The 26433-nt window shown below is 32.7% G+C and overlaps 1 protein-coding gene across 6 annotated transcripts in view; it reads right to left on the bottom strand.

Annotated features, from left to right (window-relative positions):
- LOC122403531 overlaps window positions 1–26433 on the bottom strand; it is a 92111-nt gene that overhangs the window by 14896 nt on the left and 50782 nt on the right. For all 6 annotated transcript variants that reach the window (XM_043407089.1, XM_043407088.1, XM_043407090.1 and 3 more), the window contains one exon: window positions 26094–26300. In XM_043407089.1, coding sequence (XP_043263024.1) covers window positions 26094–26300 — 207 coding nt within the window. The remainder of the gene's footprint in view (window positions 1–26093; window positions 26301–26433) is intronic.

Below are 26433 nucleotides of genomic sequence, written 5' to 3'. Positions count from 1 at the left end.
GATTAATTGTACTAGAGTTATTCTCCCGTAACCTCATGATTCCTAATATCTATACATATATTACTATAATCAAGTATGTGTGTCAAGAAATAGAGTGTATCATAAACCAGACACATTGACACTAACAGCGACAAAGACTGCATCAAGACAAAGGTTTTTACTTTCATTTCTCGAAAACGAATGGAACAAATGTAACCCAGCTTCGTCTGATTTATACAAAGATGCAACAAAGAACTTTATTATACATCCTGTTGGAAAAATGTAATTGATGATGCACGTTCTATCAATTGAAAATCGAAGTGCGTCTAGTGCTTTTTATTGCATTGGTAATAGTGTGGATTTTGCTTCGTTGGTTGTACGTACATGAAACAGCACTTAGATAATATGGTATGTCTTGAAAAAAATCGATTGTTAAAGTCATTTTGTCACCTTGAATCTTGCAGTCTTTATTATAGATAGGGCACCCATATGTTTCCACACTAAAGATTTAATCAGTTAATCTATAGTTACTTCGTCGCGCGCAATACTTATATGTATATGTACAATGTATAGTAACAGATGATCTACAATAAGGTATAAAGTGCTCCTGGATAATGTTGAAAAATTTATTGAAAATAATAATCGTTTTCAAGGCCTAGATTTTATTACATTTCTTTGCAGATTTACTTGTAAAATAGTTTGATATGTAATAGTGTTCAGGATTTTATCGATAAGGACAAGATTGCCCACTCAGAAAGCTATCATGCAACATCACGCTATTATCGACCCACCGTCTCGTTTAACATTGGGTTGTAAATTATTTTAATTTAACTCCTTCTTCGATTTTCTTCAAATTTTCTTTGCTTCGGTGTATCCAAAAATATTACATTTCAAATCAACGAAGAATAACAATTTTTTCTCCGAACATATTACTTTCATTCACGTATTTCTTTGCAAATGTTAATATTTTGCCTCTGCTAATTTAACTAATAAACACTTGATACCTGACCATGAAAATTATCATTTTTTAATATTCTTTAACAAGTTTTAGCAGAAACTTGATTATTGAACATCCTAGCATACATTGTGACTAATTTAAGTGCACTAATTTGAAGATTCTTTTACCCTCCAAATATGTATATAAGAATATTCTTAGATGTGTATCCTATCATTATTTTTCATATCTGTCACATTGCTTCGAAAAAAGTTGGACTCACTGAAAGTCTACTGCATGAAAAGCAATTTTGATTAAAAAGAGCTCGCAGACGCTTCTATTTGCAACATGTATACTATTCAGCGAGCAATATTCACGCGTCGAGTATTCTTTACTTCTGTCTTCGCTTTCACCAACTCATAAGTCAACAAATGGTCTCTGTAGAAATCTTTCTAGGATTTTAACTTTCATATCTCAGACATCTTTTTATACTTAAAACTCGCTGTAATATAAGAAATAACCATATATAAAATAATTCTAATACTACAAAAAAAATTTAATTTTTTACCAACTTTTATTTATTCTAATCCTTTAATACACTAACAACGAAATATAAATAGGAAGGTCAGTAAACACAAATTTTCAACTATACTCACCCTAGTGTAAGATATTGCAAAAATAGTTGTTTTATACTGATTGTTTGTAAGTCATACTATTGCTCTAATACTTTAATTGATATGTGTTTAGTATTATTTTGATATAAACCAGATTATATTTTGTAGTTTTTGTTTTTGTTTTTGTCAATGTTCTATCGCTCTTATTTGAAAATTTTATATTTCTTTCAAAGATATTTGTAGTTCTTAATCGACCTGCATTATAAAAATTGGAAAACAAGAAACTGTGTTCGCAGAAATAAGGTACAAATATTCTTCATTCGATTAAGGAACTGGTCGCTAAAGGACCAACCGATCAATACTTTGTGCTCTTCTGCTCCTTCGACCCTTGACTACGTTGCGTTTGGCGCGTGTTCTAGCAATTTTCCTTTCGACCCCTAGCCCAACGTTTCTCTGCTTCCGTCGCCACTTTACTGCCAAGTTCGTGAATTTATGTCGTCTCAATTTACGCTTCCGGTCGAGACTGAATGTCGAATGCTCTTGCCATATTAAACGCCTCGAAAGTCGGTAACTCGTATTTACACAAAGTCGATTTGCAAGCATTCGAAAATGTTTGATTCAAACTGTTTCAACTACCTTTGTCGTTCAGATATTATTCTATATTTTATAAAGTGTTAAAGAAAAACGTTTAATCCGAACACTTTGTTTAATCGAGGACTGTTTTCAACCCTTGCACACGGCTGAAGGAAAAACTGTTGGCAGAAGACCAACGTGGTTAATGACTAGTTTGAAATATATACTATTTTTATATGATCTAGAAAAACCGTATTATTCTTAATTAAGCCGATGTTTCATTATTTCGTACAACACGTAGTAAATACCATTTTCCGTTAACAAATTTCTATAATTGTGCAGAATTCAAGTTTCGAGCGTTCGAGAAATCTTTATGGAAACTATTATTTTCCTGTTAATAAATTACAACTGTGAGATGCGTAAGATAGTTCAGCACTATTTACACCAGCACAATCGCACAAGCTACGCACTGCACTTATAGAAGCGTTATAATGGACTTTTCTTGCAACGATTGAAATACTTTAACCTCTTATTATTCGAGCGATCTGTATATTCGTACTGATTGCCTCGAGGCACACGTTAATCGAATACTCGATTGTATTTATAATGTTTCAGTGCAATACTCGCACAGAGTTATTTTTATCAGGTACAGGTTATTTACAGAATTAGACAGAGACATTTTATGCACGTGAAATATAGAAAATTCACGTTACCGTGCACAATTAAAGAGCTCGCATCTAGAAAGTTTTTTTAAATAGTAGAATATTACAATATGATTCAGAATTATTTAAACGACTCTACTCGTCAGGGAAGACTAACGACCATATTTTTCAGTTTTAAGTATAAGTATTTAATTCGTGTATAAACGGCAATTACTGGTAAGAACCGTACAGACGCAACGAACATTAATACTTCAGCATGATATCGTGAGACCGCGATTAATTTTTTGAGCGTTTCAAGGTAATGTTAATGTATCCTTGCTATATTGCGAAATCATGGATGCTAGTACAAGGACAAGAACATGTAAAACCTGTTTTGTGGTTAAATGATTATAACGCGACTTAATAAAAGAACGCATCGAGAATTCTCGTCTCTTCATTAATTTTCTTTCTACAAAATAAACAAAACAATTTTTCTATCTATCACTCGTTATAATTTCTGTTGCATAATAGCAAATTAAATTCTACAAAATAATAAATAGATATTTGCTTTTTGTAATTTGTGTTTTACAATATATTAAAATATTTTATAAATGAATATAAATAAAATATATAATTTGTACAAAACAATTTCGAATTTAGAAAATCCGAAAATTTGGAACAACCGAATCCTCGAGCAATCGAGATTTTCGGATTTTTATTGTATTATTAAATTATAAAGAACGACGAATGCTATTTAAGTAATAACTTAAAAGTTACATCACACCATTTTGCACGCGGATATACATATAGTTCGCTAGTTTCCAACGTATATCTCGCAGTCCTATCGTCTGAATCATACCAGTTTTCCCTTATTATACGCCACAGTGGTAATAGCGTGATATTTAAATAGTAATTAAGAAATTCTAACTGTAACGTACGTAATGCGAGCGTAGTATTTAAACCAAGCCATACGTTCTAAAAAACTTCTATTTTGATGAATACGTAACAGGAAGGAGACTTTCTTTCAAAAGTATTTCCTTTGCGTAATCTTCTTATTTGTAGGATAGAAATTTTTTAGAATTTAAAATTTCTTGATCCAATAACTAGGACTTGCAAGTATGCGAATAAGCTTATCGATAAAATTGATTTTTTACTTGTCTCGTAATTGTAATAATTTAGTACAAACTTACACATAAAAATGGTAAAATAAAGCCACATGTAAAAAATTACTACTGTACTATAATGCCGTTCATATCCTGTTCTAAATCGATGTCTCATGCATAACCAAATAAACTTTCACTATAAACAAGCTAACTCTTCACCGAAACTTCGCCTACGTTCAACTAGAAAAGATAATGTACCAAATAAAAGGACTCATCCAGAGGCTCATTATTCCGTTGATTGACAAACTATAACTTTTATACGTAAATCAGCGCCTAAACGAATCCCAATTATTTTCCCTCCTGTATATTCTTGCCTCCAAAACGATGCTTTGATCGTGATTCAGCGTCTACGGCACGAATATCTTTTACACTGACTGTATAACAACGTAGCAATAGCGAACATACAATACACAATACAGCAAATATACAATACAGTCGAAACATCTATGTAAACGGTAGAGTGTCGACACGTGTTTGTAATTATTTACCCATTCGTTGCAGAAAGATTCGATCGTGAAGCAACGTTATTCTTCGTCACGGACAGTTCCTTCATAGCTTCTTCGATGTTCGGAATTCTTCTCTAGCTGGCACCTATTTTATCTCCTGATCGTTATTGTGTGTTACGGTAATAAAAACACCGCGAGTTGTTCCTTTTCTTTTCATTTAGCACATTTTCACGGCGTTTATTCTCTCGTAAGTATCGCACGAACCACTAACACTCTCTGTTTTAACGATGTCTGTCTCCTAATGAGCACCAAACCACTAACTTACGAATCTCTTGTGCAAGGCATCACAATGAATTACTCGACGACGTTAAGAATAGTATTCGTGGCGCTGTTTTTTCCCCGAAAGAAACCAGGTATAATTTTTCGTTCGTTGGCTCTTTGAGCCAGTGGTAGGAATTCTCGAGATGGTAGTTCACCTCGCTTTCCTCTCGCTTTCTCACCGTTAGTGCCGCCTATTTACGATGCTTCCTTCCGTTCTAACGATTTCCTCTTCCTCTTTGTTTTCCGTTCTCCTTCTCCACGCTCTTTTTTTCTTTTTTACACGGACTGTATTTCGTTCCAGAACTACTGAAAGACGGGACACCAAGTGCAAATTGCAAAGTTGATTACCTCCTTTTTTCACGACGCGAAGTCTAGACACCGCGAACTTCTTTTTTTCAATAGCCGTTGTAACCGATACACCGTAACGAGATTACGATTACAGTTTACACAGAGACGCAGTGTGCCAGTTACACGCGCCGCAACCTTCTCGAGCCTCAAACCTTCTATTCGTTCTGTAGCGCGCCTCGTGCAACGAATCGACGCTTAATCGTCGCAACCAATAATTTACGACTTCAGAAATCGCCGATACAGTCTGAGAACAGACAGTTTTTACATTGTTCACAACAGTCTTATAAAGTGCACTTTCATGGAGACTTACAGTGAGCGTCAATATAAACTCAACAGTTGAAATTTTCAACTTCTCTTTGAAATAATTTAAAAGGTATGAAAGAAAACAGGAAAAAGGTGTATGGTATTGAAAGCTCAATTTGTCTTCTATAGAAAACATATTTTGTTTAGTAATAATTTAACAATAAGCAAACATACAGGGTGTTCGGCCACCTCTGGGAAAAATTATAATGGAAGATTCTAGAGGCCAAAATAAAACGAAAATCGAGAATAACAATTCGTTGATGAAGGCTTGATAAATAACTTCGTTAAGAAGTTATTAATGTTTAAAGTTCCGCCCGAACTGAATTTTTTTCTCGAAAATACATAGGAATTCCGGGGTATGTCTATTCATAAAAAATGATTGTAATTGACCTTCGCAGCCGAAAATAATTTTTCCAAAACGATTTGAAATTCCTTTTTTTTCGTCGAAAAATTTGTCCACCTTCCTGAATTTTTTTCTCGAAAGTGTGTAGGATTTCGGGGGTATGTGTATTCACCAAAAGTGGTTTTATTTGACTCCAGAACCTAAACATAATTGTTTTTAGAACGATTCGACATTTTTTTTTCGCCGAAAAATTTAGGCACCTACCCCCTATCGACTTTTCTAAAAAATTCGCTAGTGATTTTTAGTAATTTTGTGTAATTTAATGTTTTTGGAATTTCATACCTTCTCGAATTTTTTCCTAGAAAGTGGGTAGGATTTCGGGGTATGTCTATTCACCAAAAATGCTTGTAATTGAACCCTGTAACGAAATATAATTTTTTTAGTATGATTTTAAATTTTTTAATTTCGTCTACTTTCAATACCTACTCGAATTTTTTTCTCAAAAGTGAGTACGATTCCGGGAGAATGTGTATTCACCAAAAATGATTGTAATTGGTCTCCACAACCAAAAATAATTTTTTTCAGAATGATTTGAAATTTTTTAATTTAATTTTTTAATAACTTTTTTAATATTCTTGGTTTTCGTCTTATTTTGGCCTCTAGAATCTCCCATAAAAATTTTTTCCAGGGATGGCCAAACACCCTGCATAATGCAAAGAACAAAAAAAGTTCCTTTTCCTTGAGTCAATATAAAGTTAACACCTCTGCTTTTATGTACATATTTATAACTATTGCAATAACTTCTGGTTATGTTGACATCACTATTTAGTAATATGATATTGGAAAATTCCCGTGTCTTGTTTCCATGGAAAAACAACAAAAGGAGATACTATTTGTGTAATCTCGAAATGGGTAAACAAACAACTGTTAAAGAGCGTCAATTAATAATCGAAATGCATAGAAATAGATAGTCCTTAAGAGAAATTGCTAAAGTTGTGCAAAGAAGCCATGTGGCGGTGAAAAAGATCATTGACAAATATAATAATCTCGGATTATTAAGTAATATTGATCATAAACGGTGACCAAAAAAACTCAATGAGAGTGATGTGAGGCAAATTTGCAGAAAAGTAAAAGAAAATTCTTTTTCGAGTGCTGTAAAAATAGCGGAAGAACTGAGTAATCTAAAGAAACAAACGGTTAGTGCAAGTACAATCCGTAGAACACTGAATAGAGCAGGGTTAATTGGAAGAGTTCCGAGGACAGAGTCAATGATTTCTGAGGTGAATCGGAAGAAACGGTTACAGTATGGTAAAGACCACCTCAAATATAATAAATATTTCTGGAATGATATTCTCTTCACTGATGAGAGCAAATTCGAAATCTATCAAGACAGAAAACCGCCGAAAGTATGGAGAAGTAAAAATAGTGCTTTGAAGGAACAGAACTTAATCCATAGAGTCAAACATGTAGGGGGATCTGTGATGGTCTGGGGGTGTATGGCTGCTTCCAGGGTTGGAAATTTCGTGTTCATTGAAGATACAATGAAATAGGAGGATTACGTTGAAATATTGCGGAGAAACTTAGAGCCTTCCGTTACGAAATTGAATTTATCAAGAACATGGACATTTCAAAGTGACAACGATCCGAAGCGTACATCACGCATGGCAAAGGAATGGCTTCTTTACGGGACACCAAAACAATTAAAACATTATTCTGAATCCCCAGACCTTAAACCCATAGAAAATCTATGGGGGGAAAAAAAAATGATGTTATTATACTATAGATGTTAACTTTATATTGACTCATGGAAAAGGGACCTTTTTTCTTCTTTGCATTATGTTTGCTTATTGTTAAATTATTACTAAAAAAAATATATGTTTTTTATAGAAGATAAATTGAGCTTTCAATACCATACATCTTTTTCCTGTTTTCTTTCATACCTTTTAAATTATTTTAAAGAGAAGTTGAAAATTTCATGTGTTAACTTTATATTGACGCTCACTGTAGTTCTGCGTAAACCCAACTGCTGTTTCTATTGTAGGACGAACGGCAAAATTGAAGAATCGTTGTAGAAAACAATGTACGCGCCAAAAATCAAATTTTTTAGGAGAAAAAAGAAACGTTTTAGAAGAAGCCTTTTATTACCTGATCTACAATTTTAGCCGACTATTGCTGGAATTTAAACGTAAACAACGCTAAACGAACTTAGACGTATGTAAACTTAGTATTTTCAGTTCCATTACTTTACTAAATTTATGATTTTGTAATTTATGGTGGATTAACAAAGACATAACAATTCATATAATTTCGTTAGTTTTAATGTCATGAGAACTATATGTAACAAATTAAATAAAAATGTATTTTATTTTTATATGTATACTTTAATCTTGAATTAACCCTGCTGCGGTCTTCAGGACAATTTTGCTCGAAAGCAAAATAAACGCACAAGTCTTTCTTTTATCATACAAGGAATATCAAATTTTTTATACTATAATGTAATCTGAATATTATGTCTGTATGCATAATGTAATCTATGATTTACTGGGTTCAAGTATTTAGCGTCTTAAAACACAAGCATTTAAATTCGTAATGCAAAAGGCAATCGTCGAAAGAGATAGTAACGTTCATTTATAGAAATTACATAGTTAGAGTTTTTGTAATTAATTTATTACTATCTATATAAAAGATGGCATAAATGTACAAAATTTGTATGTAAAAAACGTAACCAAATATGTAAAAATTTTACTTTATTACCTTAAATAAAATACTATATTTTTTATACCAAAATATAGAAGAACATCAAATTCTGAGTAAAAAAGTATTGACCTTTATTATCCCTAAGCCTAATAGCTAACGAGTAATTTCACTTTCTTCCTTGAAAATTTTTTCACACAGCACAGATTTTCGCAGTTTATCAACACGATAACATCTATCACGATCCGGAATACTTTAACAAGATTGCAAAATTGAAAAAACTAATTTCGCATATTTGGGACATTTTTGTCCCGAAGACATTAAGTGTATAGTTGAATCAAAGAACGCAGCAGGGTTAAATAAATTAAGCCGTGTGTCTGTCAAACCGGAGCCAAATAATTTTTTTATTCTATTTTTTCTAGTATTGTAATATATTTAAACAAATGAGAAAATACCTTAATCATAAAGAATACAAATTATTGTTTACAATTTGTTGACGAGCGTTATTTTCGCTTCTGATCTAAAGTGTATTAAGAAGAATGATTAACATTCGCGCTGCTAAAAGTATAATTGGAAGAACTGTTAATTAAATACATCCTCATATTGCTCTACAAGCGTTCTCGCGTCTTCCCGTATTCTATCTGAATCGGAAACAACAATTTAAAGACTCAAAAATTGACGTGAATCTCAAGTTTGGTTCACAGAGATATAAGGAACAAGCAGATAAATATAATGATTTCTCGTAGTTATCTAAAGTGTATGTACAACACTATCAGCTACAATAATATGGGGACGATAATAAATTTTTCAATACTCCATTATGATTACGAAATTTTCGAATTTCCCTTACAGGAATTAAAATAGAATAAAATAAATATTTAAAAGGTTTCGTAAAATCTAAAATGCATACACACATTTTTTCTAACATAAAACTGACAACATGGATTACTCGTGGAAACTAGAAGTTTTACAAATTTCTAGATATAAAAAACGTATACATATACTGATAAGATTGGTAAACAGAAAATCGTTAATTAATTCTGCATTTCAATCGCACAGAAAATTTTTGTGTTCTGAGAATAAAACGACAAACGACGCCAGACTACGATGACTAAAAGACAATAGTCTTTTGTAGTCGTTTTCGAATGAAATCGTAACTCATCTGCATCTAAAAAAGATGCATAAGTTGCTTATGAAAACATCAATGTCCGACGTCGATGACGAGAAACTTTTGTTCCATTCATATCATAATTTTTTAAATGATCGTTTAGAGAATTTTATCCTATTAAAAATCAATAAATTATCATGCCAAGTCAAATAGATTAAAAATAGAAATTCGTCCCCAGATGCATGGCCATTATTGCGTTTATAAAAGTATCAGAATACTTCAAACTTCGAGATGGATTATACATTGCTTCAGATAGCACAAAAAATTCGTGTTTAATAGGGATGAATGCAAGACGGATGACTTGTACGCAATGAATCATAAATGCCGTCTGTGATAACCCCGTGGGTGTGCAAGTTGCCTACCATAGTATTTAAAGCTCCTTTCGTCGTTGTCTAACTACGCCCTTCGTTACACAACCCTACTGGGATACTCCGCAAACACCATTGAGGGTTGCACGCTGGAAGGGTACGGACAACATGTATGATTCACGGACTCACGTGACGCTGCAATTACTCCGTTGTTATTTGCACAAATTTGTTCGACAGAAACTTGAGGCACTTAGTAGCCTATCCCTTTAAATCACGGTTCACAAACGCGTACGGCAGACGGTTAATATATTAGGTCCATAATTCGAGATCTATTATCTCTCTGTATTTCATTTCGACGGTTGAAATCACTTTGGACGACTACGTACACTTGCATAAAAAAAACTATTCGAACGCTTACGCTTGTAACATTCAACGAATGAAATATGATAATAACGCAACAAGGGAAGGGTCCTAACAAGTAGCCCTTGTAAGACTAGATAAGTGAAATTAAAAAATAATTCCACAATATATGTATATCGTTTTTACAATACATTTATCGTAAACATGTGCGTATATAGTGTTGAATTATTTTTCAATTTCATTCACAGTAATGATTATTAAAATGAACCCCAGACCTGATTAGTAAATTGAACATTTCTGTCCCTCGATACCCATATATTTCGTTAGTTGAATGTTATAAATGAAAGCGTTCGAATACTTTCGTGTATGAGTGTACAATTGAAATATACTCCAGTTACTAATTGTTTCTCCTATAGGTATTAATAGAAAACTATGTGTAGGAATAATTATACAAGGTTTTATAAGCATACGTTTAAATGCATTTTCTGCGTATTTATGTAACGTGTTAAATTAATTACAGCATAAACTAGCGATAAATACTACGGTACATATATTAATATATATTCCCTCGAGATAAGCAAATAAAAATCTTAAAGTGTATGTGTATCCTAAGACTGAGGGGACTATGTCGCATGGGACGGTAATAGGAAACCTTTTCAGAGTAGAGATCGACGTCCCTTCTCTTGCAAGTTAGATATTTCAAGTTCTCGAGAGGTATGGAATAAATGACAGGGTACTCCAGAGACACTAAAGGTGGAATTTCCTAGACGCGTCCAGACGCACAAACTAAACTGATCAAGAAAATAGGAAACTAGAGAGCGTCCCTAGCAGAGGTGTCGGTTCTCTGTTAACGCCATACTATAAAAATAAAAAGTTTGAACAAACATTGGGAGCACGGACAATAAACGGTACGCTGTACTCAGATGGATAGATCCGATGAAATAGGTTGGGCAGCTGAACCGCCTTTAAACATGGGGAGAATCGTGTATACGGTGTACGCGCTAAAAATCGACAGATGTGGCTTTGCTACTCGACTGATGTTCTTCTAACGTTCGAAATTTTCAACGAGCAAATATCACGTCAAGAGCTGGCCACTTGACAGAGGCATCAGTTTTACGGATCGTTTGGCGCATACTCAGCCTGAAGTTCGCTCTTTATGGCGACCCAAGAGTTAAGAACCATGTACAGTCCATTAGAAACACGAATATTCTTCATAAATTTATCTTAATGCGTCTGGTCGAAAACTTTCTACCAGGGGTTATAGGTATACCGAGTATACCCAAGAGTTTTAGAGTATGACATTAGCCCACGACTTGTATTCTTCAAGAATACATATTGTTTTCTTATTAGTCGCCCGTTCAGGGAGCAAGAGCAACTTATAACGAAACAGTCCTCTATTTTACAAGCCTTTGTTGTTTGCCGCGGTGAGTGCGATCGACTGCGAACGAGCGCCGAGGTTCTCAAGCGAATTTTATGGCCTGTCGACTCTCCGGTCTCTCATTCATTCGCAGTCTGTCGCATTCACCGCGACAACTGCAAAACCAGTGGAAGGGATAACCAGACTACTTACAACGAAATGGGAATGACAACTTGTAACAAGACAATACTGTTTATGAAAGATATCCAGGTCCAACTCCGATTGGCTGGAAACTGATACTCTGGTTGTAAGGTACTCGCTTCTTTGGTAGCACAAATGTATCTCGAGTACGCGTATAGAGGGGATGTATATTAACATATGTATTTTATAATAACACGATTAATTCTTATTATTGCAAATTACATCTCGCAAGGAAAAATAGAGAGTAATTGTATTACGCTTCGGGAATCCACGATCTATCAAATATACATAGAATATTTTTATGTACATAATGAAATCAGTTGCAAAGTAAATATCTATAATGCAGAACGATAGGAATCAAAAACATCGTGCTAACCGAGCACGAAATTCATTATTAAATAATTGTACAATTACGTTCGATCACGATCATATTGCAATCTATCATCGAAACGATTCTTATAAAAACTACGGTAACATTAATATACAATTAAGACAAAGAGAAAATAAAAAGATAATATTTGGCATTACTTCGCATTTACCTATATATATATCTATAATGGAAGTGTGTTTCATGTATAGTTTACGGAAACAATGAAAAGAAAACTAAATCACAGTGAAACGAAGCAATTTAAAGAAGCAATCGTGCGGCAATAGTGTTCGCAAACATGCTTGTTCAGGAGAATACAAACAAGGAATGCCAGAAAGTGTGGAAACCGAAGACCGATGCGTAAATCGAACACTGGGGCGTCGTTCGATCACTTTTTTTTTTTAATTGATCCATCGCGGCGCAGAGCGTTTCATTAATTATTCTTCGATTAGCACCGCTTATTAGCAGCCTACGATAATAATTAGTATATTCGTATACATAATAATGACATCGAAACTTCGTGTACGAATATTATGACGTAATTATATACTTCTATATATTATCGATAAAAGCGACTTGATTAATTTGGATCGACTACGAGGCTAGAAAACATACTGAAAGAAAGGACAATAAATCGGACCGAAAAAAACGGTTCAGATTTGGAACTTTAACAAGGACGAAAGTTATCGGACGTGACGGAGACTCGTATGAAATTGGAAAAATAATCTCTATCATCCATGCTATTTGTTATCATCGTTATTATCATCATTATCATCGTCGTTCGTCGCCTGCTTGTGCTAGCATTCTGTTACTCAACGATTGTATACGTGTGTATCATAAATACATCGGTTTATTTGGAAGAATCCTTTGTATGGTAGCGGAACGACGTTACCAGGTAATTCATGCATGCATTCGACATATATACTTTCGCCGTTTCTTCATTTTTCCTCTCTGTGTGTGTGTGAGTGTGTGTGTATGTGTGTGCCTCTCTCTCTCTCTCTCTCTCTCTCTCTCTCTCTCTCTCTCTCTCTCTCTCTCTCTCTCTCTCCTTCTCCCGATCTCTCCTCTCACTCGGTTTACTTTTTCGTTATGTCTCTCCTCTGTCGGAAATGCTCATCTCGTATGCCTGATTTCTGTCCCTGCCTAAGTGTACGTCCGTGTTCTCAACGCTATTCCGACTTAGTCGCTGCGATTAGCGTGGTTTCGCTAGTCGACAGAGAAGGGCCGGAGGGTTGTAGTCGCTAGTTAGGATATGTCAGCTGGTAGTAGTCCCCACCCGCGGAGTCCTCATCGGGGCTTTGCAATTGCTTCACTCGCTTTATTAGCGCGCTAGAACACAAAATACTATCGCTGAATTTACGTCTTTCAGTTTTTTTTTTTTGTTTAATTTTTATTTTGATTAAAAATTTTGCTTCTTATACTTTCTACGACGTATTCTCTGAACGGACGGAGACTCGCATTTAGGCGTTAACGATTTCGCTGCACGGGTTTACCGAATCCTTTTTCGCATCGCACAGATATAACACGATCATCACGTTTCACGTAATTGCCAACTCAATGGCAGGTTTTTATTCCGTAAGTTTTAACTTTAACGAACTAGTCTTGCTTTTTGTCGAAAATGTCAAGCACCGCTAGCGCTCAGGCATTATTTGTCGCAGAAATATTTTCTGTTTACGTTTTGTGTATTTAATTCGCAAAGTAACATGAAATCTATTAAATACACTCACATTTCACAGCGCATGAACCATTTATCGATCAAATCCAATAAAAAATTTTTATATAATTTTCTATGTTTGTCGAGATTCGTTATCTACACTTGCAATTCCATCGATAGCAATTGTTGATAATTAGGGAGCAATCGACTGACTAAGGCAAATAGAAAAAAGATAAAAGAAAAGAAAGACAGTAGGGATGTAAGATTAGATTAAGAGTTCATGAAAATATTATTGTGAAATTGTGAGTAGGTTAAGTTAGGATATAAAACAGAAGTGCAATGTGAACAATGTAAACCAAAGTCCATTTCAAGGCCAATAAGACGGAAATAAAGATTGCATGCTGCATGCATAGTGCAGTCTACTTTACGGAAATAAGTTTAACCGATGGATATTTCTGCAATCGTTGGTCATCAGCATTAAGTCCATTTTTAAAATACTGATATTTTGAATTTTATCAACTTATTTGTTGCAAGTTCTCACTCGTAACCTGTTATCGTAAGTTTATATTAATCCTACTTAAGACAATTTTTTTAAACAAACGTTATTGTATTAATTTAAAAAAATTCTACCGAAAAGGATCTTCAAAAAAGATCGAAACTATTTTTTGGATTTGATCAATGAATGCTTGATTGGCCACTTAACATGAATTAATTTTATTTTTACACAAATATTGTTTCGCTAAGCGTTTATTATGAAATCTATGCTTTGTAATTTCTATGATAGAAAAGCGAACGAGATTGCAACGATTTGTACTATCAAATGAGCTTAACCACAACGCAATTGCACTTTCTTGTAGGCTTAAAGGACAACGCAAAAAAAAAAAACAAAATCAACGAAACAAACACAACAAACAGAAAATAACATAAAAAACCGTGTGAGCAGGAACCTTTAATTCAATGAGCATCCGTTCCTTGCAATTATACTAAGAGGACTGTGTGAAAATCTCTGGTATTATTGCTAATAAAATGACACTTTCAAGCGCTTGGCATTGTTACTTTCAAGAATGGTAAAATATTTTTGCTATGAAAAATCGTAGAATGTGGTTGAGACATTGTAATAAACCAGCGACCGAAAATTATAATTATTTTAAACATTTTGTCAAAAAAATCATCGAGTAAACATTAATTTTAATGAAACGATTCAGAAATTTAACTAAAACTTGCTACGAAGGACGTTATTGGTTACTAAGAAGATATTATGTAACAAGGCATATATGTATATTACCTTGTGGAAAAAAATAAAACTACTTAATAAAATATACACGACTCCATAAAAAGTGAATGTATTACGACGTTATAACATGGTTTATAAAATTATACATGAAAATCTATTCATATTAGGAAAAATAGAATTAATTACACATTTGAAAAAAAATAAATTACCAAAACCTTCCCAAAACTTCCAAAGTCAACAAGAGCAAGATTTTGTGTACGCTGTATCGATAGAAATTGTACGTGCAAAAAAATGGTTATAGCGATGGCAATGTAATTAAAAAATGTGCAATTGAAATGGCTAAAGGATTTCATACTCCAACAGCCGTTGAACGATTTCAAAGGGTGCTGTTATCGCAACAAACAATATCACGCAGAATAACCGTTATCGAGAATTAAGTGCAAAATAATTTTAAAAATCGTTTATCAAATTATATTATTCTCTTTGCTTGGATGAAAGCACGAATAACTACGACGCAAGCCAACTGACAATATTTCTAAAGATTTTATTTGCGAAGTGTTAGTGAATTTTATTGTATTGCACGACACGACTAAAGATGTCGATACTTTTTGAAAAATGCTCAGCCATTGTAACAGACCATCAACGATGATAAAAAAAGGAACGTATTTTAGAGCCCCTCTTAGAAAACATGAAATACAGTCTTCTATCAGATTTCTCAATTAAAATTTTTCTAATATCGTTGCCTCTTCTTTATTGAAATCCCATATTTTTATCCCATAACTTCAGTTCTTCGCTTGGAACAATTTTTTTTTTCAATATAAAATTCATGAATGAATCCTTATCATTTTTTTGTTTTCTTCTTTTTTCAATTCTCCTTGGTCGCTTTTTTCTTGGTGACCTTAGTAACGTATCTTCACCAGAATCAGAACTTTCTTTCCGAATTCTGGTTACCATTCTGGCAGAAACACCAGTATATTCGACAACGCGATAGTTTGTTTGATTAACCGGGTAACGAAGCTTTCCCATGTTGGCCATCATACTCGTCACATTTATTTATTAATTAAGAATTTATTTTCATTTTCCATTTCAAATGTATAGAATGGTTGAAATCATGGAAACTATAAGTCTTTTTTATCACATTCTAAGAATATGTAGAATGTTTAATTATTAATGTTTCACTTTGAAAATATTTGTATACAGTGAGTGTCATTTAAAATCGAACGCTGTGATACTTACTACATATCTACTTGAAAAATTGTTATTATGCATTTAGGATGAAGAAAATTTTCATATAATTACATTAATGTGTCTTTATTCAATGCATAATAATTATAAAAAGCTTTATTTATTATTAACAAATTATACATATTTGAAAATGATCTACTGAAATCACCTGTCACTAAAAATCGTACATATGAAACAACTTATTGTTATTGCTAACAAAGCGTATTAATAAAATGATATAAACTGCATTTTAATATTTCGTAGGATAACCTCTGGTTATTATAACTGGTTTCAATAGCTCATAATCGTCTTGGAACTGATTGGACTAAACTTTTGCAAAACTCAAACGAAATATTCAATTCCTCTTGTAATGCGGCCTTTAAGGTCTTGCTTATTAAAAATATTACGTAATCGAATCTTTTTTTCTAATTCATGCCATAGGTGTTCGATGCCATTAACATCCAGCAATTGTGGCGATGTTTGTATCACTTGTGGGCAGTTATACAGGATGTTCGGTCACCCTTGGGAAAAATTTTAATGGGAGATTCTAAGGTCTAAAATAAGACGAAAATTAAGAATACCAATTTCTTGATCGAGGCTTCGTTAAAAAGTTATTAACGTTTAAAGTTCCGCCTGTAAAACGGCAATCTGGGAACAGCTACGTACGCGTGATAGTGGCTCTCATTCACAAAACTGTAAGACTGTCGATACGTCAGTAAGTAGAGTTTCTCATGCTGAATGAGAACCACTATCACGCGCACGCAGCTGTTCGAAGATTGCCGTTCTACAGGCGGAACTTTAAACGTTAATAACTTTTTAACGAAGTCTCGATCAAGAAATTGGTATTCTTGATTTTCGTCTTATTTTAGACCCTAGAATCTCCCATTAAAATTTTTCCCAGGAGTTGCTGAACACCCCGTATAACAGCCAGTTCTTTGCTACATATGACGTATGTTTAGGATCATTGTTCGCAAAAAACTTTAAAAGTGTTTAAAGTTCCCATTTTTTCTGCACTTTTCTCCAAACTATTTTTTAGTATATTTAAGTAGCACCACTTGTCCATTTTTTCATAATTGAAAACTAAATTTCCAACACCTGCAGCAGACATGTATCTCTAAATCATTTGAGATCCTCCTCCGAACTTTACTGTCGGCCGAAGGTTTTTTATTCTTATTTCTTCATTAGGTCTTCTCCAGACCGTTATTTTCCCATGAGATGAAAATATATTGAATTTTGATTCATCTGTAAAGATGACATCTTTCCAAAAGCCGAAATCTTCTTTTAAATAGTCCCTAGGAAATTCTCTTCTCTTCTTTGTGTTCTGATGACTAATGGTCAGAACAAATGCTCTCTATGGTTCGTTTCGGGCAACTCGTCCCTGATATTTATTATCTCCAAGTACTCTACGAATATTAGAATCACTTACTTTTTCCCCTAAATATTTTTCGACTTCAATAACCAACTTCAGAGCACTAATTCGTGGATTATTCTTAACAATTTTAATAATCCAACGTTCATCCCGCGTACTTAATTTTTTATCTGACCTTGTTTTCAACTTATTTGATACACGATCATACTCTTTGTATCTCTTAATTATATATTGAATTGTACTTCTGTTTCTGTTCATAATTTGAGAAATTTCGTTATAACTTTTTTTATTTTTATAGTGAAAAATAACCAAGTTTCGTTCTTCCATAGAAGTTTGTTTCATTTTTATTATTTTACACCCAGTGCACACTAATTTGTGGAGTTTGTTAAGTAAAACATTTGAATGGTGACATAGACAAAGGGCTACCAACACTACTTGTCAAAAACATGGGGTATTCCCCGAATAATTACAGTCGTACCAACTTATACGATTTTTAGTGACTGGTGATTTCAGTACGTTATTTTTGAATACGTTTAATTCCTTGATTACAGATAAAGTTTTTCATTTATAGCCGTCATGTATTAAATAAAAACATATTAGTATACCTGTATCTAAAATATTTTCATCGTAAATGCATAATAACAATGTTTTTCAAGCGGATATCTAGTAAGTATCACGGTGTACGATTTTAAGTGACACTCACTGTATATTTCATGAGTAAATAAATATGCAGGAATCGCAGAACGACCATACACCGTAATTGAAGTTACAAATAAAATTCAAAATATTAAAAGAATGGATCGATAAATAGTTCATTATCAGAGCCCGTAAACAATAATTGAGCGAATTTAGTTCTCGGTGTCCAATTGGTTATTTAGAGAGAAGGCAATTGCTTCTATACGCACTATCGATTTACCGTAGAGACGCGCATCCCAATGTCTAGCTTCTCGACTGAACTGCGGTGGAGCATCGGTACACACGAACACCACAAATAACATCTAATATTCCAAGGAACATTGTCCAGTAACCGTAGCAAGTAATTTTGCAACTAAACAATGTGGTAATCTTGTAAGTAAAACAACAAATTCGGTCGAGGTGTTAACAATAATTTCTATGCATATATTAATACCAAACTACTTTCGATGCATTTAACGAACAACGAGAAGAAGATATAAAACACGGAAAATTTGTGTTTGGACAAATGCTCGTAGAAAGCGAATAAGATCTCTGGCGCTAATTGTTAATTTCCGAAGTTCGATTTAACGTTTTGTTAGTTTTGTACGAACAGTATGAAATGCGTGTATAAGGATTAAATTAATTAAATGAAACATTTTATAGCAGTAATAGTTAGTCACTTAAAAGGGTTAATGAAAGAGAGCGCAAAACACAATGACACGCTTAAACTTTACCGGTAACGTGATTCTTCAAATTCCTATCAAATCAGTTCAAACAATAAAAATATAATTTCTCATTCCAAAGGTTCTTAATGCTATTCAATACTTTGTGATTCTACGTTTACGATTGTTAAAGAAAATTGTTACAAGGTAAAAAAAATTTTCGTTTAATAGAACATAATACTCAAAGTACTATCTACGAGTGCTCAATTTGCTATATTTCTAATACATTACAGATTAGAGAAAACTACGAACGACTAAAGGAAGGAAAAACTCATTATCAATCCTTCAAATTCTCATCACGCAAACCAGATAATTGTGCATGCAGCATACACAATGAGAAGCGCAATTAAATAATTACAACTTACAAAGGAACTACAAAATAAAATAATTCGAAATAAATCTCATATTATAGACGACACGTCGAGTGTAAGATAAAAACTGTTTCTTATACGTATCGTGGTATCTATCACTTACTGTTATTTTCTACGTTCGGAATGATCAAAGAAAGTATCGACAAAAGGGTATCGAATTTCATGGCTATACAGGGTGTTCGGCCACCCCTGGGAAAAATTTTAATGGAAGATTCTAGTGACCAAAGTAGGACAAAAATCAAGAATACCAAGTTGTTGATTGAGGCTTTGTTAAGAAGTTATTAACGTTTAAAGTTCCGCCCGTACTGAATTTTTTTCTTGAAAATGCGCAAGATTTTTGGGTTACGTCTATTCACCAAACATGATTGTAATTGATTTTTGTGGGCGTTTATGAGCCCTACTTCAGAAAAAAGTTTCATTGATATATATTCACTATTGCAGGAATTATGGCAGTTTGAAAAATGGACCATTTTTATGAGGTTTTTCTCATTTTACGGGGTCATGGAACAACTTCTTCAATATTGTTAGAATCTCTACATTTTCTTCACCAAAATACGCATTGTTTGCCGTTTGAAATATTAAAATCCTCCAATCCGTTCAGAAGTTATGATGTTTTAAAGATTCGCATGAAAATTCGGGCAGACATTTCTGGCCAGAAATTATAATTTCGGTAAGGAATTTTTTTCTCGAAACTGCGAAGGATTTCGGGAGTATGTATAATGACCAAAAATGCTTGTAATTGACCCCTGCAACTGAAAATATTTTTTCCAGAAATATTTAAAATTTTTTAATTTCACCGAAAAATGTCAACACCTACTCGAATTTTTTTTCGAGAGTGGGTAGGATTTCGGGGGCATGTGTTTTCACCAAAAATGGTCGTGTTTGACCCCAGAACCTAGAAATAATTTTTTTTAAACGATTTGAAACTTTTTTCACCGAAAAATTTCAACACCTACCCGAATCTTTTTGTCGAAAGTGGGCAGGATTTCGGGGGTATGTCTACTCACCAAAAATGATTGTAATTGACCACTGTACACAAAAATAATTTTTTCAGAATAATTTGAAATTTTTTAATATAATTTTGTTAATAACTTTTTAATGAAGCCTTAATCAAGAAATTAATATTCTTGATTTCTATATTATTTTGGTCTCTAGAATCTCCCATTAAAATTATTCCTAGGGGTGGCCGAATACCCTGTATATCTGGTTAAATACGAACGATCCCGAAGGTTTTGTTTTTTATCGTGACAATACTGTATTATTTTTTCTATTTTGTATGTAATTTTTAGAATTAGAATTCTTCAGTTTAGCCCCCCCGAAAAGTGCTTGGTTCATTATTGCGCTGTGTACCAAAATACTTAGGCTCGGTCCTGACTACGAATAACAAACATTATGGATATCTGATATCACGAGTAAAAAATGTTAATTAAGAATAAGGTGTGCAACAGACTAACAGATAATGTAATCGAATAATCAGATTACTACGTAAATTTAACATTTTGCGTCGTTCAGCAGCGGCGAAACGTGACACCTTGCAACATAATCCTTTACCGGTTGGGTTGTTATTTTTATTGCACGGCATACAGATGGACTTGCAGTAAAGTCTGTGGGAAGGTCATGATCATAATGCTCGCATGGTAAACATTCGTATCATTCGATGTTATTATTGTGCGATATACTATTATTAATAATATGAGAAAACATCTGCTACTATATCGATAAGTAAGGAATGAGCAGCTGTATTACTTCTCGACGCTGATTCAATACGGTGGAAAAACAAATGTATAATTTAATAAGTGTAATAAAATGGAAATCTGCAGTAATCTTGGAACAGAACAAGTTGGATTTTCCGTAAATATAACGAAGCTACGTTTACGCTCGACAAAAGGTGAGAAATGTAAATGAGAAACCTATTTAAAAAAATGAAGCATTAACAATTCGTAATACTTTACGGTCGGTTGTTATTACATAAATCATAATTGATTATATCGTACTGAAAGGATACTCTTTCTCCTATGTACACAGGGTATTCGCAAACTCATGATATAAACTTTGCACATATGTATCGTATTAAATAAAAAAGTATTAATAAACATGTTGAAAAAAATTAACTGTTTAAGAATGTATGGTAAATTTAATATCCCTTTATACTTCAATTCGAAAAATTCAGGACAGTTGCCGAGAGATAGAAACAAAGGAGAAAACATTTAATTACGCTTTCAAATAGCCGGAAGACATATTAAATAATTTCTTCGACGTGCAAAAATATGTTTATTTTATAACTTCATAACGGTTGATTTTAAGAATCATGTTTCTTGATCCTTTCTTTTATTATTCGTTGAATGCTGTTTGAAAAATTCATACCATGAATGTTTGAATACCTTATACAATTAAAGAAGCAAACGGATACATTATAATTAATACAGAATGGCCAACTTAACGTTAATAACGTATTTCCAAGAATTTACACTTAAAATTCGCTAAAAATACAAAGCATATTTTAATCTTACTGTTCTCTTCGGGTCTATTTGGCTCAACAAACTGTACCAATGACCTTACCATTGGACCTTCACTTTTTCTGTTTCAAGAATTATGAACAATTTCATATTTTCGTACGAAAAAATTACGAATCATTTTGAAGTCAAATAGATCCAAACAAAACAGAAAGTTGAATTTGATTATAAAATATACTTTATCGCTGTAATTATTCGCACAATAGCGTGTATTCTACTTCCATAATTATTATTTAAAATCTTTGTTATAAGATGCACACGGTTAGTAACAATGGTTTGTATAAAGAAAAAAAGCAAAATTTATTCGAAATTCATTTGAAAATTGTCATTAGTATACAGATATTAATTTCTATTGTCACAAATTCGTGATAATTTCTTTGCTGTATTTTACTATAAATTATTATATGTAGATGAGAATATTATCTCTAAGGATTCAACCGATACATTACGAACAGTGACATAGTCGCTGATAATGTTTTTTTTCTCGTACGTGTAAAATAGTTTTTTAGAGGAAAAGAAAGATAAATAAAATTGTTTAGTGTTTTCTGCTATAAATTACCCATTAGAAGATTCGCTGACGCAACACTCTTTTGTTGGCAAAACTTCCGTGTTAGACATGAAACAGTGCGTTTGATGTACTTTTTTAATTTCACACTTTCTATTATTCACTGTTGTTTTAACACTTCACGATTTTTTTAGAACTACTGAACGTTGATTGCGAAAACACGAGAACGCGACGCGTACAACAACGAACCACGGAAAAATAGTGCGAATGGTAGGAGCGCACACGCGTTACTACAAACGTTGCGTTTCAAGCTCGTGTTGCCGGCTGCGCCATGATACTGATCTGAGTCAGCGAATGGAGGAAAAGGTAGGCGCATGGTGGGAGGCGGAAAGTGAGCCGCGCGCCAAATTCAAATGCATAGAATTATATTCCAATGCTTGCGTAAATAATACTTTTCATTGCACCTACCACAGAAAACCAAGAGTTGAAAACAGTTATAATGTCGGTTTCAGTTGTTGAAACAATTATGAGAACCGAAAAAATATTATAACTGTTATTCAGAGCTAATATACATGTACGTATAACAATCCCTTTCAATGCGATGGCAATAGTTCGTTTAAACGAATTTGCAAAGACATTAACTTGTTTAATCCTTCCGTTGGAAACCGAAAATTTTACGCTTGTTTGGTAACCGGAGTACCCATATTCTTTCCATACATCATAGAATGATAGTTTCACTTCCATACTTTCCCGAAACTTTTAATTTTCCATTTATATAACTCAGCAAATATACTTTTAAATGATTCATGTCAAGAAATTCTATGGAATTATACTATAGTCTGATACTGAAGTCAATTATCAGTGTCTTCTGTATGTGTACATGTTCTTCTACGAAGAACTCTCTGAAGTACTAGTACAAAGTTCGAATCAGAAAACGTGATGACGTAAATATGTTTTATTTCATAATCAGAAAAAATAAAAAATTGTAAAGTAATGCTAATTCAACCGCCTAATAGTATACGTATGTGTTTATAAGTTCAACTAATCTTCAACTGCTAATAATTAAAAATAACAAAAAATATTTTACTAAACATGGATTATAAGAAATAAAAAAAAATATTTAAGAAGTATCTATCGTATTTCTGTTTTAAAAGCAGTAAACACTATACGTTCAAATAAATTTAACATTACTTAATTATAGCATAAGTAATACGAAATACTACATCCCTTCAATGTTAACATTTTTGTATGGGTTAGGAGTTTCTAACATCCCTTTCACATGAACATATAAAAGCAACTTCTACGGAGTTATTGATTTCGAAATGAACGTTCAGACTAGTGTGATATCTCGCTTGAAGAGAAACCTGCACGTCTGGAATGCAGACGTAGTTTTATACGGATGAATGTACACCATAGAACAATGTTTCGCGCATATCTAAAACTCTGACGTACTTCACAAATGTGCTCGTTAAAGTGATAGCATTTAATCCAGTTCGATACATAATTCGAAAAAAAAACTTCGTTTCCATTCATTGTTCGAAAACGTAAACCCGTACGCATAAGAGATTATTAAAATTCGTGTCGTTAATAAATAGTATTCGTAATATAAAAATGAAATAATTGCAAGTAATAATTTTTTGACATTATTCATTTTTCATATATTCCTATACTAATTTTCCCTATAAACATTTAAAATACAGTAATATATTGTTTATTCTTATGTAAAAAAAAAGGAAACTATACGAAAGTGTAAAAAGTATGTAATTACCCTTAAAACTTCTACTAATTTTTCAGATTAGTTACTGAAACTATTCATTAAAGAGAATTATCTTTTAGTACTATCTCGCTTATAATCATGAGTATAACATACCTGCTTTCATCTATATACATTTTATGTGTAAATAATTAAAGAGTGTTGAATATAAATATAATGATATTTATATTTTTATTCTAATATCATTGTATTTATGTTTCTATTGTATATTATGTGTACCTATCGATTATTAAATGCATATCGTTCTTACCATGATATTAATCGTTGCTGTTTAGAATATTAATATTATATATCTATACATAGACATAAATATCGTAGAAATTTATATAAAAGTATTCTATGTAAGCCAAGCGAACATACATACACCCTGCACCTAGAATTAATGCAGTTTCAAGAGAATAGGTATAACACGCTAAACGAATCCACCTTCTTTACAATAGGGTTTCAGTATCGTATAGCTGAAACGATAGATAACGTTTAGCGATTAAATTTTAAATCGAATCATATTCCCCTCAAACGGCACAAATTCGTGTAATCGGGTGCACACATGTATCATGCATCAAACGTAATACACCTAACATCGCAAAATGTACTAAAGTACATATTTGATTTTGGACTGATTGAAAGAATTGATAAATATTTTCTTCAAAATTATACATATGTATAAAAAAAAGAATTGTAAGAAGTTGAGAAATTATATCATAAAATCATATAGCGATAATTGTAAATGCTTTCGATGAACATTTGCAAATTATTCTTATGTACGAAACGATCAGAAAATAATTAATACGTCACCTCTACGTGACGTAGGAAATACCAATACGAGCCGAAGAAATAAATTTATAATGTTTTTTATTTTAGTTTTTTAATACGCCCTATGTATCGAAAAAACGTTAAACTATGCAAAGAAAACTCAGCAATAACACTGAATATCATAGTATTATACAACTTACCTTAACAATCCTAGAAATTAAACGAAAACTTGTCTAATAGTAAAATCTATATAATTTATCCTCTAATAAAAAACGTAGACTAGTCACTATTTTACTTTCCTTTTGAAAAATGTTCTGTAGCATACTCGTAGATTCCTTTATGAATTAATTTATACATAGGTTTTACTGAATCATGCTTGAAATATTTTCGTTTTTTCAATATAAAGAAAAAATTAAATACATTATTTTTATAGCTGTCTACAAATCCAAAAGTATCTGGCGTTCCAAATTTTGAAACAATATGGAACAACTGGTAGTAATATTACAGTTGATTTTTCTTTCAAATATGTTCCTTATTTCGAATTTTTTCTTACATAATTTATATTTTGTATAATACGAACACCGTGTAAGTATTAAAGATGTTAGAAAGTTTATAATTCCAAAGGAGTTTCTACATCATGAAGTAATTAACTTTAAAATGCTGTTTTTAATCACTTTCATAAATTTTCGAATATATACTATATTTAAAGCAGACGTGAAATAATAAAGTATTTATTCCGTACTTTGAATTATATACCTAAATATTATACTGAACCTTTAATAATATAAAACACGACACTTTATGCACTCATATTTATACCGTGTGATATTACACATTAACGTGTATAATAATAAACAGCAAAGCAACATATAATGTAAGTACATAAAACAAAACAAAAAAAGCATTTTCCAAGCTATAAACAATTGTGCGTTTCCTTGAAGTACATCAACACCAATAGTGATAGGAACACTGATCTATATTTAAAAATAATTCTGAAATTATTTTCAAAGCGGCGAAACGATTATTCGTAATACTTGTAGATGTCTAAAAAATAATATTTAGTAGAATTTGTTCTCGATGCAATCGTATCTACTATAGAAACAAGCATTACGTTAAACCATCGATCAGTACAAAGCGGTTAGAAATAGTAAATGCAATATAAAAGTTTTAAATACACACCCTATTTCGTTGGTAGATTGGTTATTGTTATTGGCCGATCCATTGTTCACATTGTTATTAATTGTATTTGAATTATTAGTTTGCTGCAATGTTTGACATGTACCCAACAATGAAGTCCACTGCCTCATCACTTCTTCTCCTTGGGCTTCCAGTTCGGAGAGAATAGTGGCATCATCCATGTCCTGCAACGCCGTGTTTGAATCCACCCTAAAACAATAAATAATAAACTGATTAATTACTAAAGAAAAGAGTAACGAAACTGAATTTTTTCAATGCATGTTTATTAACATAATTCATGTAATAACATGTAAATACTTAATCTTTTGAACATTTTGTATAC

The sequence above is a fragment of the Colletes gigas genome, unplaced genomic scaffold (assembly GCF_013123115.1).
Source record: "Colletes gigas isolate AHSC1104 unplaced genomic scaffold, ASM1312311v1 Colletes_gigas_Sc00059, whole genome shotgun sequence".
Classification (NCBI taxonomy): domain Eukaryota; kingdom Metazoa; phylum Arthropoda; class Insecta; order Hymenoptera; family Colletidae; genus Colletes; species Colletes gigas.
The sequence above is the reverse complement of the archived record's forward strand: the minus strand, read 5'-3'. Positions and strand labels throughout refer to the sequence as shown.